Raw genomic sequence first — 16,216 nt, forward strand, 5'->3', positions numbered from 1 at the left:
TACAGCGACGTAATGACGTGGCTTCCCTTAGCACCGCGAGCTATGGAAAAGCAAACTGGTTCTCAGCTGGCTCGCAAGTTGAACGAGTTGTGAACCAGCACCAGCCCTGGAACTGATTTGGTGGAAAAGAGGTAAATGAGGTTCAAGTCAGTTGACTCATGTTCAGCTGGTAAGCATTGCAGTATTCAAATTCAATAATCCAATACAGGCTAAAATGCATCACATTTGTCAATAAGATATTTTAGCAAACTTTACACTAGCCTGGGTCGCGAGTTGGGCTAGCGGTTAGCGTGTCCGCCTCTCGGTCAGGAGATTGTGAGGTCTACTTACAGTCAGGTCATACCAAAGACCATCATAAAAATGGTACCTACTGCTGTCTAGCAAAGCACGCTGTGATACAGATGTGAGTGGGGAAGTCAAACTCTCGCGGTTACCAGAGGACTAGCCCCCCCCGTAACCCTAGCTGTATAGGCGAGAGGGCTATGGAAACGGAGATGGGTGCTGCCTGAGGCGCAGGAACAACTTTAGACACTGGGCTTGGTGTGCATGGGATTCCTGTTATGTTAAGTCAGTCCCTTTATTCCACCTTTACTGATGTTCATCACATAGATGCATTCAATTCATTTATTTTGGGACACCAAGTACTAAACGGTAGTCCTTCACTGCCCTTTTCCTCAAACCAAGCCCTCTGTTTATTTTTCTCCCTACTCTACAGAATGCCTTGAATAAGATTCAATATTTTATTCATTAATGCAGTGAGTGGAGAATTTGCATCGGCCTACCCTGATGGAGAGATAATCTTTTTGCACATCTGAAAGCAGTGATTTGAAATTTGTCATATCTTTATCTGAATTTGGAATCATTTCAGTAGCTACAATGAAACCTTAAATGAGATACGCAGAATCTTTATTTTTAAATACATTTCTGAGTGGATAGTATCTCCATCCTTGACTCTTGTATGCTGCATAAATGGGAAAAAAAATATATATATATACACTCACCGGCCACTTTATTAGGTACACCTGTCCAACTGCTCGTTAACACTTAATTTCTAATCAGCCAATCACATGGCGGCAACTCAGTGCATTTAGGCATGTAGACATGGTCAAGACAATCTCCTGCAGTTCAAACCGAGCATCAGTATGGGGAAGAAAGGTGATTTGAGTGACTTTGAACGTGGCATGGTTGTTGGTGCCAGAAGGGCTGGTCTGAGTATTTCAGAAACTGCTGATCTACTGGGATTTTCACGCACAACCATCTCTAGGGTTTACAGAGAATGGTCCGAAAAAGAAAAAATATCCAGTGAGCGGCAGTTCTGTGGGCGGAAATGCCTTGTTGATGCCAGAGGTCAGAGGAGAATGGCCAGACTGGTTCGAGCTGATAGAAAGGCAACAGTGACTCAAATAACCACCCGTTACAACCAAGGTAGGCAGAAGAGCATCTCTGAACGCACAGTACGTCGAACTTTGAGGCAGATGGGCTACAGCAGCAGAAGACCACGCCGGGTGCCACTCCTTTCAGCTAAGAACAGGAAACTGAGGCTACAATTTGCACAAGCTCATCGAAATTGGACAATAGAAGATTGGAAAAACGTTGCCTGGTCTGATGAGTCTCGATTTCTGCTGCGACACTCGAATGGTAGGGTCAGAATTTGGCGTCAACAACATGAAAGCATGGATCCATCCTGCCTTGTATCAACGGTTCAGGCTGGTGGTGGTGGTGTAATGGTGTGGGGAATATTTTCTTGGCACTCTTTGAGCCCCTTGGTACCAATTGAGCATCGTTGCAACGCCACAGCCTACCTGAGTATTGTTGCTGACCATGTCCATCCCTTTATGACCACAATGTACCCAACTTCTGATGGCTACTTTCAGCAGGATAATGCGCCATGTCAAAGCTGGAATCATCTCAGACTGGTTTCTTGAACATGACAATGAGTTCACTGTACTCAAATGGCCTCCACAGTCACCAGATCTCAATCCAATAGAGCATCTTTGGGATGTGGTGGAACGGGAGATTCGCATCATGGATGTGCAGCCGACAAATCTGCGCCAACTGTGTGATGCCATCATGTCAATATGGACCAAACTCTCTGAGGAATGCTTCCAGCACCTTGTTGAATCTATGCCACGAAGAATTGAGGCAGTTCTGAAGGCAAAAGGGGGTCCAACCCATTACTAGCATGGTGTACCTAATAAAGTGGCCGGTGAGTGTATATATTTTTGAGAGTTAAAATCGACCGCAAAGTTGGCGTTCGAGCTGCCCCGCTGAGCCAGCCAGCCCTGAGTGCGTGACATCACAGCGGTAACCGGTTTTAAGGCCGAGGCCTTTGACAGCTATAGACCAAAGTCATATAAATAAACATTTATGGTGAAAGTAAGAAATACCATCACTGACTTGCTCAACTAAGACTGATTTGACTTCACTGATTGTGGGTTGACTCTCATTAAAACAGGATAGGCGTTATAACTTATGCAACAGACATGTACATGCATGCATTTTCACTGATAAAACGTAAAAGGCTAATTAAATAATCAGATGAACTGAGACAATCACATTCTGAAGCAAATTAAATCATCTTATACCGCTAACTTAAACACACAATACAAGTTACATGTATTAATCTAAATGCAGGTAAACAACGCGTGTTGTTGTTTTTGTTGTTTTATATCCAAATGAGAGTCGCATCTTACCCATCTATGTTTTCGCTTCTTGAAGGCCGACCTTGTGGCCGACTGTTTTGAAACAATCTGACTTTCAGTTGTTTGTTCGGTTCGTTTATTCGCTTCTTCCACATAAGGGTGAGATATTGCTGCTGAGGCGAGCATATCCAGTGGAGAAATCAGACGGCCGGTCCACTCATTCTCCATTTTCCATTACCGAGTACTCCGCCATTACTGCTCGGCTCAGGCAATTACTAAAACCTGGGACGGGACATCACTGGTTTTAGCAACAACCGCCGGGAGGTCACTGCCCGAGCGATAATATGTCATGTCCTGTTTCATCCTGGGTTTTAGCAACAACCCTCGGCTCACACTCTGGGAGAACTGGTGCAACTGAACTTACTTTCCTTTTCTTTTCCTTTAATTGTTGGTACTGCACCCTCTTTCAATACGGGTTTATAGCCAACGCTCCTCAACAGAGCAGAGGTCTCGTACGAGTCTTCAGTAAAATGTGCAGAGCAGAGGACAGACCACTTCGTACCGTAGGTGCCCAATGTGCCCGTGAACTTCTCGCAAAACGCGTCCAAATCTTTGCAGTTTGAACATTCTTGGACCATGAATGCAACGTAAATCCACCTTCTGTCGTGTTGCTGCACCGGCCAGCAACACATCTACGTGGCATGGCGATAAATTAGCTCAAAATGGAGGATCGGAGTTGCAGTCAGCTCTGTGTTTTAGTATAGCGGAAATGGCGATGAGACCGATAGCCTTCCTGCAGTGACGTTACGGACGTCAAGGTCATTCACTCGGACCGCTACCTATATAAATCACTTTAATCGTAAAAATTACTATATTAGATTTATTGTTGACGCTTAAAACTATTCCTGTGCCATTCTTGAGGTCTCAAGGTATTTATAAACAAAAAGTGAGGCCATGGTTCTGCGTATATGCTTTAAGCCTGGGCATATGGCTTATATCACAGCTAATGTTTCCTTTAAAAGGCAATGTGCTGAAATAGCAAGTCCAACCAACAAGAACTGTGTCACTGTCCAGTTACGAGCTGCACTGTAATCTTTTCTGAATGCTGCTGCATGATGCAAACCATCGATGCATATTGTGCACTTTGCAAAAAGTTCAACCAACCAAAACAAGCTGCTGATTTAATCTACGTGCTCAGTGCATTTCCTCACTAAATATCACTGGACCCGAAGTGGATCGCTGGATTTAATTTTATCTTTTTCTAAACGAAGCAAAGAAATCGACACATTTTGCAGCAATTCAAATTTAGAAACAATGAACAGCCAAGCTGCATATCAAACGCTGACACGTACCGCCGTGTACCATAGCAGGATACAAAGTGCACTGATTAGTAAGAGCTAATGGTTCCAAGCCACAGTATAGCTGGCATGAGCTTGGAGGGCACTGGCAGATCAAAAATTTATCAAGTGATGGAGAAAATGAGAGGCTACATGGAGGAAACATGCCGCTGAGCAGTGACAGGGAAAGAGCGAGGAGATGGAGGAGGGGCGTGTAAAGGAAAGAAAAAATGGTACCATTGGCACAAGTATACCTTCATATATGCCCTGCATGTCCTTTCTCGCTTTTGAAGCTTTTTTTAATCAGAAAGAAGACAAAAAGACAGATGAGAGAAAGAAGAAAGAATGACATTAGAAAACACTGGCCCTCAGACACACGTAACTGTTCCACATGGACCTCAGCAACACTAATGAGCTGTTTCGATTGCTCATTCTCTTATGTGCATTAAGGCCAAATTTGAAATGTGGTGTCTGGCCAAAAAATCAGAATCAATATACTGCCGACTATTACGCCAGTACGCTGGCAACTTTCTAATGCTTAATGAGGATTTAACCCTCTGAAGTCACAGTTATCGCTGGTAATACCAGAAATAAAATTATATTAATTATCTCTCAGTAATAGCTCATATAAACAAGCTGAAAACCAACAAGAAAAAAAAAATAAATCATGCAGTGAATATGAAACCCCCCACACTAATGCAATCTGCACCACTTTTCATTGGTCTCGACATCAAGAGAGTTGAGAACGCGTTTAAAAAAAAAAATCCTCTGATCATAGTTTCTAAGAGCTTTGAGTAAAAAATAATATATTATTGCATGTATTTTTATTTATTTTTTTTTTTTATTTCCAGTAATAAGTGCAAGAACAGAGGGTTAAATCGTTCAGTTGCTGAATCAGCTCCATGTGCGTAAGTCTGAAACTGAAAGTAAATTTATACGACAAAGATAAAGCCACTTATACCTTGTTGAAGCTCCGTCCGGTAGAGTCCTTTTCACTTGGCCTCAGCTCCTGCAGTTGGGCGTCCAGGATGTCCACCAGCTGTTCCATGAGCCTCATGGTGGAGCTGATGTCGCCAGGGAAGATGGGCCCTTTGGTGTGCTTAGCGAGCTCGTTGGCCAGGTTGGCCGCGTTCTCCCCACTTCGGATCTGAAAGATTGTGCAAATTAGCTGCGCAGCAGGAGCTGAGAAATATCATTCTGCGTCTGCAGGCCTCTCGCCCCTAATTATGACATCTTCACGCTGTGAGGAAATATGCTTCGCTAACAGCACCCACGAGCCATCGCTTAGTAATTAAAAACTGATAACACATCCTGTGCGCATTAGACAGGGTGGGTTTTTTTTCCCCTTCTCCTTTGGAAAAAAAAGTTCATTTTGCTGCCGCGTGAGGTGTGGGCAGTCCATTGTGTCTAATGGCAGCCCATTCGAACTTCAGCTTGCAGAGCACATTAGCCCTATAAGAGCACACATTCAGAAGATGCGTTATCAGATCGAGCAGCGGGGCGCCCTATTGGGTAGCTCGAGGCTACGTTTCTCATTCTCAGCCAATGATAGTAAGAAGCGTGCGCTCAAAATTTGGCACTGGGGACCGTTTTATATTCATGACAGTGAGCTCAGCAAACTCTCTGGGCTATTAGGGATATTCGTATGTCTGGTGTCATGCAGTTGGACTAATACAAACCTTCTGAGCCACTTGATTGACCCAGTGAGAGGTGCAGTTGCTTAGATCAGGGCCTTTTGGGTGCCAGGCCCCGGTGTAGAGGACACACAGGTAGGAGGCGGTGCCTGAAAATAAAACAATATTGGACTTGATAAGATGTACACACTTTTTTTTTTTTTTGGTGTGTGAAATCGCATTATGCATCATATTCAGTAAACTGCTATTTCATGTTTGTCTGTGCCTACGGTTTTATTACAAAACGGCTCTTTACAACGCACGGTACTCCGACAGTTTGAAACCCCGTCCTCAAAAGTGTTCTGCTTAATGGCTCTTGTAAACGGAGTGCACATGGTGAAGCAAACACACTTACCTCTGGTTCCTTTGGGGCATGGTCGTTCGACAAGCATGCCCCTCTGTGTCTGAGGCCACAGGATGTCCCTTCGCTCTACGCTGTCACAGAAGCGCTTGGGCAAAGGGAACGACTCCAGGGACGGAGGCGTGGTCGTTCGGGACGGAGCCACTGGGGGTTTAGGCGGCTTGTTGCCGACCCTGGTCCCAGTAGTGTTTATGGTTGTTGTTAGACCTCTATGCTGCGCTGTTGTTGTTGTCATTGTAGTGGTTGTCATTCGGGGTGGCACTGGCACTGAGGTGGCATCTGAGATGGGCGGGGCTGAAAGGAAGAAAGATGCATTTAGTTCATGATGACCGTTTTTTTTTTTAAATACCTTTTATTTAAATGCAAGTTCCACTGCCAGAAAATGTTTGATTCTGAATTGACAGCAATATAGAGACTTTTTGTTTTTTTTTAATGACCTACATTTTATTCCAGGCGCATGGCAGAAGCATTAATGATGGAACAACAATGCCTGTGTCTGCTATTTTCAAGCATGCTCAATTAGCTTTCAACAAAGAAACATGTATTTTTATATTGAACATCCATTTAGAAGACAGGACACGCTAGACAAAAACACTCATTGGTTTTGAAATGCACACAAATCATTCATGCGTTCGCTACAACTCTTCTTAAATGCTGTAGCGGAGAATAAAGGCTGCTGTCACAAAATGAGTTCAAGATTTCTTGTTAAATTTGCATCCTATGAGGAAAGCAAAAACGTCAATAACGCCATCCCGGCTTTGATAAATGTCAGAGTCTTCTCTGGTGCTGCCAATTCATGCTCATGAATCACTGTCTGCATTTCAAAGTTATATAAAGCAGACTTCCTGAACAACTAAACTAAGCTGAAGTACATAAATAGTGTACAATGAAATGGCAGACCCATTAAAATCACACTGTGCTTAAATCTAAATAAATACTGACCAATATCTCCTACCTCCAGCTGGATGGGAACAGCTTAGTCTGCTAGCCTGCTGATAATAGCCCCAGAGAGTGTGTGAGAGATTCTGGTCCAGTGTGTGTGTGCACGCGTATGCGAAAGAGCTTTCTCTTTAAGTTTGGTCATGACCTACTGTGAATTAGTCTCAACTGACCAGGTAGAGAGCTCTGGTTCGATTCACACTGCAGAAAACCACTCCAGACACTCCACCCTGGAAAGCCTGACGCTTCCCTTGATCAGGTTTTTTGACACGCTGCCTGCCATACTCAGATGTTCATTACTCCTAATCCATTTGTTTCTTCCTGACACTCGACATGTGAACGTTCTCTGCTTGTCGTGCTGGGGGAAATAACACAGTGCTGCATATTCTCCTGGCAATTAAATATTTCTGTCTGACTCACAGCTTACATTAAGCCCTGAGTACATGAAACGCATATTGAAAAGAAATTCTTGTACACACACACACACACAGTGAAATAACTCTCAAAACAAAGACGACTTCCATTCTTTTTGTTACCGTGTACCACTCATCGGTAACATCTGCAATACAGCATAACTGCAAGCGCCTTCCCAAGAATATGATCAGCCAGTATGCACAAAACAAAAGACGTTACGTCTTTGTGATGTGTGAGGCACGCTATGCAGGCGAAAGCTTCTTTGGGTTTTGGCGCTGTTTAATTCTGGACTGAGTGCCACCCCTGGGGTTTTGATCCAAATCCAGCTTGGATGTGCTAACTAACATATCAGCATATACGGAACCTCAAGGGTCATGCTTTCATTCCCACTGAGGAGCTCACGGATATATAAATCCTTCATGCCATATTAACCACTGTTGCTATGTAACGCAGCTGCCATGGTACTCCATTGTAAATCACACACACAAAAAAAACGACAATGTTAACTTTACTTTTAGTACTAAAATAAATAGTTACATTTATAGTTCATATCACGGGTAAATTCAGGAGCAAGATCAATGTAATTCTCCTATTTTATATTAAACTTTGGTCAAATATCTGTCACATACTGCATTCTCTGCATTTTTTTTTACCTTGACCAATACCAGAAAAATTCAGTTGAAATCAAGCCATTTGGGGCAAATTGGTCCACCTCTGAAAAAACTTGGCATTTGGATTTCCCGGCAAACGTTGATTTTCGTGACGTCGCGTGCGGGACGCCTCCCTCTGAATCCTACGTCAGCGCTGGTTTGTTTATGAGAAAACGACCTGGTGTTTTTCTGCAAATTTCTTCAACGTTATCACTTAATTATTAAAATGGTTAACGGATGTATCGTAGGAGGGTGTAGCAACATTACATTCTTCATCCAAAGGTGAAGTAACATCGCGCTCAGGCGACAATTCCATATTTCAATGCAAAATCGCTCGCTGCTAAACTTGGTCTACACAGGCTGTGCACTGAAACCGTGCAAAGCTCGCGCAGCCTGCTGGCGCTTCCGCACGTTACGTCACGAATCTGGCTCCAGACTCCCTTGGGATTTCTCCAGACGCGTTTTGTTATTTTGTTTTTTTCTGCTGTAGACAGATGGCCTTGTGCAAAATTACCCTTCTGGATGAGTGTGTAAAGGGACATACTTTCATATAAAAAATGAATTTGGTCCAGAATATGCACTTTAAGGCAAATGGTACTAAACTGTAAACACATGTAGCCATCAGCTTAGATAGCCTCACGTCTTAAATCAAATCAAGTGTGTCAGAAAATGAAAACACATGCTGTCAGAATCTCCACTTGGGGTAAGTCACTCGAGCGGCGGCTACAATTATCGACACCGTAACGATCTTTTGGCCGTTGCAAAAGTAGAAAAGACTTTCAATGCGTAAATTGCGCATGAATAATTACTCAAACTTCCACTGGGAAAAAAAAACAAACGAGTTGATTCCCGATTACTTAGCGTTACAGATCATGTGACACCGTTCCACAATTATCGACACCTTTGTCCGCAATTATCGACACTGTTCCACAATTATCAACACCCAGATTTTTATTTATAAAAAAATAATCGGTATGTGGTATTAAGTTAACAAAACATTTGTTTTTATTTAAAATTTGTTTTATATAGACTTGTATTTAGTACAAAATATAGTTTATGTAAATATATGGATGTCGGTGCTTACGGAAATGACGAAGTAATTCTAATGTTTCTAAACAAATGAACTGATAATGTTTAACCTGTCAGAAAATCTTTTTGTTCCACTTTCTACCCGCTTTCTAAATATTTTCCTCGATCACATTTCGTTGTTGTTTGTATTAATTTCTAGTTTTGTTGTTTACTAATAAATGTCAACAGGCGATTGACATTGTAACCGCATGAAAATCCAGGTCAAAGGTCGCATGTCATTCCTCGACCCAAAATATAAAATATCGACTGATATTGTAATATGTGGTAGATATTTACAACAAACTGCAAAAAAAAAATTCTGAATGGAATAGAAAAATTTGAATATTTCAAGCATGTAATTTTTTATATACTAGGAATTTAATTCTGATCTAATTCTATTTATTGCAATCAGATTCTAAATACTCTATAAACATTCCATTCTGTTATGAATCAGGAAAAAATTATTATAAATCACAGCACTTTTATTTTTTTTAAAAAGTACTTCATCTACTTCAACAACGTTACACAAAGATCGATCTGTAACAGTTATAAATGTCCCTTAACTCCACAGGGTGTCGATAATGGTGGACACCGGTGAAAGTGATCACTATTATCGACACCTCACGTGACTCTCAAACGCGCGTTTAGAGACAAAATGGCGACTGTCAAATGAAAGAGTAAGAAACAAAGTAGGTTTCGACAAGGAGATCATGAAATATCGGTGAATTGATGAGTAAAAACATGTCCGTGATCTTTCCACCATGCTTACCTGCGATGATCACGTCTGGGTTTTCCTCAAAATGCTGATTGTGTTAAAAAAAAATTCCATTTCGGGTAACGAGCTGTGTCATCAGACGAAAAGATCAAAGGGCAAGGAAGGAGGCGGGTCTTCCGGTTGATTAATTAACCAATAATAACTCTTGTAACTGAAACTCACCTTTATCAAATCGTTTTTTATTGGTAAATCTGAAAAGGTGTCGATAATTACGGACTGTCGATAGTTGTAGCCGCCGCTGTAGTTCCCTTGTTTTGAATCGTCACGGATACATTAATGGGTGTAAGTGATACCCAAACCCACTGTAATACATGCCAACACTTTTTTTGGAAAGGAATTTTAGTTGAATTCAAATCAGCCAGCTTGGAAAAACAGCATCACCTCCTCTGAAGCCCACTGATGTTTATTTAACATTGTGGAAATGTTTGTGAAACAATAAGTCAACTTGATATCAGGCCATTAGGGAGTGACCTACCTACCGCACAACAGAAAGGATTAAAAATGCAGAAAAAACATTACCCATCGTATCTACTTCCTGAAACCTTCATTCTTATTCTCATATCCGATAAAAACATCTTGTGAAGCTCGTCTCATAAATTGAAGTTCCAGCCGTATAATCGAAACGCTTTAATTCACACGTTTTACTGAATCCTATAAACACTGCACTGTAAATATCACCAAAACATTTGAAAGGAGAAGAGAAAACAGCATGGCTGTTAAGTATAAATCTTTTTTACAGCTCTCGCACACCGATGATGTTCCTGCTACACGTAGCAAGTCCACGTTTGCTTACAGTTAGGATTACGCTCAGGCCTGCTATTTTTCCATCCAAACTCTGTAACGGCTCCTCACTGATACTTGAGCTCATTTTGCTCCAAGCCAAAATACAGTAGGGTCAACATCACCTTGTCACGTCTGTGATTCTTGGATTCTGTATAAGAAAACGACTATATGATTATAATTCGAACGCGTACAGCGGGGCGGATGTCTTCGCAGTGCCCCTGCTGCTGATCGAGCTGGTACTGTCGCCTAGCAATCGAGGCTGCTGTGGAAAGGAAATAACAACCTTTCGAATTCACATGTGTGTGTCAGGGCTAATCTGCCATGCTGAGTGAGCGACGGGGAAATGACAGTGCTTTATATTCACCTCCATATTGTTTAAAGGCTAGAATTCTGTAATGCTGTTTGCAGACACTGAAACTACCTGAGAGCTGCAAAAGAACTTCCAGCATTGTGCAGCTGCTCTATAATTTGGAGTGGCAAAACAGTTTGTTTTCTAGTATACAACAGTTATTTGTACATTTCCCTGATGGCTTGCTAGTTGTCAAAAAACTTTAATATTGAACCAAGGTTCGGAAATAAGAAGTTGTTGACAGAGAATGACTTTTTTTTTGTCTTCCTGGATTAATCTGGGCAAAATTCAGGAACCTCTCTCATTTCTCTCTCATCTCTCTCTCTCTCATTCTCATATCTCTCTCTCACCCTCATATCTCTCTTTCACTCACTCTCATCTCTCTCTCTCACATCTCTTTCACTCTCTCTCTTTCTCTCATATCTCTCTCTCTCTCTCATATCTCTCTCATCTCTCTCTTTCTCTCTCACTCTCATTTCTCTCATCTCTCTCCTTCTCTCTCATCTCTCTCTCATATCTGTCATTCACTCACTCTCATATCTCTCTTTCTCTCTCACTCTCATATCTCTCTTTCACTCTCTCATCTCTCACTCTCATATCTCTCCTTCACTCTCATATCTCTCTTTCACTCTCATATCTCTTTCACTCTCTCATATCTCTCTCCCTCATCTCTCTCTTGCTCATATCTCTCTCATGTCTCTCTCCCTCTCATCTCTCTTTCACTCTCTCATCTCTCTCTTTCACTCACTCTCATATCTCTCTCATATCTCTTTCTCTCTCTCGCTCACATCTCTCTCACTCTCATATCTCTCTCTTTCACTCTCTCTCATATCTTTCTCATCTCTCTCTTTCACTCACTCTCATATCTCTCTCATATCTCTTTCTCTCTCTCGCTCACATCTCTCTCACTCTCATATCTCTCTTTCACTCTCTCTCATATCTTTCTCATCTCTCTCTTTCACTCTCATATCTCTCTCTTTCACTCTCTCTCATATCTTTCTCATCTCTTTCACTCTCATATCTCTCATATCTCTCTCTTTCACTCTCTCTCACTCATATCTCTCTCACTCTCATATCTCTCTCTCACTCTCATCTCTCTTTCACTCACTCTCATCTCTCTCTCATATCTCTCTCTTTCACTCTCATATCTCTCTTGCTCATATCTCTCTCATCTCTCATATGTCTCTCTCTCCCTCTCATCTCTCTTTCACTCTCTCTCATCTCTCTCTCGCTCATATCTCTCTCTCGCTCATATCTTTCTTTTTCTCTCTCATATCTCTCTCATCTCTCACATGTCTCTCTCTTTCATATGTCTCTCTCTCTTATCTCTCATATCTCTCTCTCATACATCTCTCTCTCTCTCTCATCTCTCTTTTTTAATGGACAGTTTGTGAATCTGGAGCATGGTTACTCTTCCCTTGACAATAATCTGTTTAATTCATTTTTAACAAGGGATTTTCAAACAGACATAAATTGGTCCTAAGTGTTAATAAAATTAGTCTACTGGGTAACACTGTACGCTTCATACATGCCATGCATTTGCACCTCATAGATATCACTGTGCCGCCTGCCTATTACACTGAATAGGTTTAGGATTCTGGAAATAATACAGGATACAAAGCTATTATTTATCCATACAAATTGCACAAACTTGGAACAGTCCATATCCAAGCTGAATGTGTGTGTTTGTGTGTGTGTGTGTGTATGTATGTGTGTGCGCGCACACGTGAGTGTCTATGTCATTTTTCCATCACATAACTCGACTCGTCACAGCTAGAGGAGTTTCTCTGAAGTGTTATCCGGTTGTGTTGGGTTTGTTAGCCACCTGTAGTGAAATACTCAAAATTCAAAGAAATGATTTTGAAATGAAAACAAACAAAGCAAACAAAACATATTTCATTTCATGTTAAAGTGCATGCCGTGTGTCTCTGCTGTGTTTTCACTGAAAGAAAAGGAAACTCACTCAGTGGCTACCCATGCACCTAAACAGAGCCGTGTCAATATTTTAATCTTTAGTAAAGAAAAAAATTCAGAGGATCTTGAGTGCGAGTACCAGATGACCAGTTTAAAACCGCAAGCAGTCGTTCCTTGAATCACAGTACCAGTCAGAAGTTTGGACACACCTTCGAATTCAATGTTTTTTTCTTTATTTCTATTAATTAAAAGACGCTTCATGTCTTAAAGTAATAATGGATGTCGTTTCTCTTTACTTACTTGAGCGGTTCTTGACATAATATGGATTACTACAGTTGTGGAATAGGGCTATTTACTGTATTTTTATTATTTACTGTTTGATCTCAAACATTCACACCTACGGTCAAATTAGAGTCACCAGTTAACCTAACCTGCATGTCTTTGGACTGTGGGGGAAACCGGAGCACCCGGAGGAAACCCACGTGGACACGGGGAGAACATGCAAACTCCGCACAGAAAGGCCCTCGCCGGCCCCGGGGCTCGAACCCAGGACCTTCTTGCTGTGAGGCGACAGCGCTAACCACTACACCACCGTGCCGCCCCAACGAGGCACCTGTTAATTGAAAAGCATTCCAGGTGGCTACCTGGGGCGGCACAGTGGTGTAGTGGTTAGCGCTGTCGCCTCACAGCAAGAAGGTCCGGGTTCGAGCCCCGTGGCCGACGAGGGCCTTTCTGTGTGGAGTTTGCATGTTCTCCCCGTGTCCGCGTGGGTTTCCTCCGGGTGCTCCGGTTTCCCCCACAGTCCAAAGACATGCAGGTTAGGCTAACTAGCTACTCTAAATTATCAGTAGGTGTGAATGGTTGCTTTCCAAGCCCAGAAACGAAAGAGTTGCGACAGGAAGGGCACCTGGCATAAAACTATGCTCCAATTGATATGACATGTGGATCAACAGGGTCCACATGGACCTCGACCTGGCAACAGTGCTGGACAAGGAAGAAGAAGATGATGATTCCAGGTGATGACCTCATGAAGCTGGTTAAGATAATGTCAGTAGTGTGCAAAGCGTCATCAAGATAAACGCTGGCTACTTTGAACTTTGTTTTTTAACACTTTTTTTGTTTACAACATCATTCCTTACATGTTCCAGATCTCATCTCATCTCATCTCATTATCTCTAGCCGCTTTATCCTGTTCTACAGGGTCGCAGGCGAGCTGGAGCCTATCCCAGCCGACTACGGGCGAAAGGCGGGGTACACCCTGGACAAGTCGCCAGGTCATCACAGGGCTGACACATAGACACAGACAACCATTCACACTCACATTCACACCTACGGTCAATTTAGAGTCACCAGTTAACCTAACCTGCATGTCTTTGGACTGTGGGGGAAACCGGAGCACCCGGAGGAAACCCACGCGGACACGGGGAGAACATGCAAACTCCACACAGAAAGGCCCTCGCCGGCCACGGGGCTCGAACCCAGGACCTTCTTGCTGTGAGGCGACAGCGCTAACCACTACACCACCGTGCCACCCATATGAAATATTCAATTGCTTTTTTTTTTTTTAAACATGCTTAAATTGTTTAAATGGTCGTCTTGTTAAATGGCCAGAAAATGGACTTTTGTAAAGCGCGAGGAAGTTTAGCAAACACTACACCATCCTAGTGCTGAAGGTGTTTGTGCACTTCAAGCCAGAGACATTAATCAGGATGCCAGTGTGACTTTGACCAATCGGATAGTCTGCGCTATTTTTAACTCCGCTCACGTAGTACCTCGGTAAGAAGGGTAGCCAAATTCAGTATGGTACGGTTCTTACCCAGGCACCACGTGACCCGGGTACGGTAAGTACAGCATGGCTGGCTTGGAAGTGGAAGCAGGGACGACATTAATTTGTAGAGCTTTCCAGTACCATCCAGAAAAACGCTACTAATTATATCAAGGCTACATTACGGTATGAGATTTTTGTCACTGGATGTTGTACGCTATGGCAGCAATTGTTCACTCGACCACTATTCACACAGCACCCAGGCATGCGCTGATATTAATTTGCCCTCTGCTACAACAAGGACCATTTTTCTAAAGCTCAACAGACCAGCAAAGCAGAAATTAATATGTCTGTCGAACAGCAAGCCCAAAGGGAGCCTTCAATTAGCTGTCAAGGAAGAGGACAGGAAAGAAATATTAACGGAGAAAAGTCAAGAGTTAGAACAGGTATATTCATAAGCTGTGCGGATGACAGACGCTCACGCTGTACACCTTAAACCCCCTAAACTTCTTATAATAAGTCGGGAATCACCGCTGGGCATAAGAGATTCATTGGGAATATAAAAGGCAATAATGTATGGCATGAAAAGGGGGATGTTGTCATGTGTTGTCAGCATAGAAAGGGAGAGGGATGAGTCTGTGAGCTGAACTGCTGGCGCTCTCGGTGTCCGTGCGCGGGGACGGTGTGGTGAAAAATGAAAAGTGACAGCCGGTGTATATTCTATATTACGCTTAATGGCCACGCTCAGATGTGCAGAGCCTGGTGGCTCGCATGAGTAATGCGCAGCCTGTTAGCTGCGCCTCGTTGTGTTGAGTAACTGTAGCTAACGGCTGTGCGGCTGAAGGAGGTGTGCGGCGAGATCAATGCCTGGACTAATTTGTGAAGAAGATGTACGAATCTACGGGAGCAGCACAGGGTCCTTCAGCGTGCTGCTGCTGAGTAGATTATCAAGCTCCGAGCTGAAGCCGAAGACGCCTGCTCTGATTAGTGCCTCGGCTACACTGCAACGAGCTCGCGTGTTAAGCACTGATCTTCATCACGACTGAAACATTGCTCCCAGGTGGTAATCAGCCACTAATGGAGACTGCAACAGGAAACAGGGAGTCAAAAAAAACAAAAAACAAAAAACAACAACAACACACAAAAAAAAAAAAACCACCCCGCACAGCTCAATTACAGGCGTTTACGAAGACGGTGGATCGGGGTGTCAAAAATTAAAGTTCATCCTCTGAAAAACTACTTAACAATCACAGCAGGATGTGTATAATCCTTCAGCAATAATTAAAGGAGCTAAGTTCATAGCTGTTTAATAGTGCTCCAAGAACTATAATAAACAAGCAATTTCAAAGGCACTACACACAAAAAAAAAAACAACAACACACGATACACAATATTACCGTGCGTTGAATCTAATTAGTTTCATTTCGGGCACATTTTTACAGCGCTCAAATTAGCTCCGCCCTTAGTGTAACAGAGTTACTCAGATCCTCAGAGCGCTGTGGCAGTAAGTTTTCTGATATGCCAGAAAAGATCACTAATCAGATCT

The 16,216-nt window shown here is 42.7% G+C and overlaps 1 protein-coding gene across 9 annotated transcripts in view; it reads right to left on the reverse strand.

The window, feature by feature from the left end:
- adgrl2a (adhesion G protein-coupled receptor L2a) overlaps positions 1-16,216 on the reverse strand; it is a 244,320-nt gene that overhangs the window by 48,802 nt on the left and 179,302 nt on the right. For 8 of the 9 annotated variants that reach the window (XM_060941582.1, XM_060941575.1, XM_060941583.1 and 5 more), the window contains 4 exons: positions 6,008-6,307; positions 5,659-5,762; positions 4,941-5,126; positions 4,234-4,272 (listed from right to left, as the gene is read on the reverse strand). In XM_060941582.1, the coding sequence (XP_060797565.1) occupies positions 4,234-4,272; positions 4,941-5,126; positions 5,659-5,762; positions 6,008-6,307 (629 nt within the window). The remainder of the gene's footprint in view (positions 1-4,233; positions 4,273-4,940; positions 5,127-5,658; positions 5,763-6,007; positions 6,308-16,216) is intronic. The other variant, XM_060941576.1, reaches the window with a different exon arrangement.

The sequence above is a fragment of the Neoarius graeffei genome, chromosome 15 (genome assembly GCF_027579695.1).
Source record: "Neoarius graeffei isolate fNeoGra1 chromosome 15, fNeoGra1.pri, whole genome shotgun sequence".
Lineage (NCBI taxonomy): Eukaryota > Metazoa > Chordata > Actinopteri > Siluriformes > Ariidae > Neoarius > Neoarius graeffei.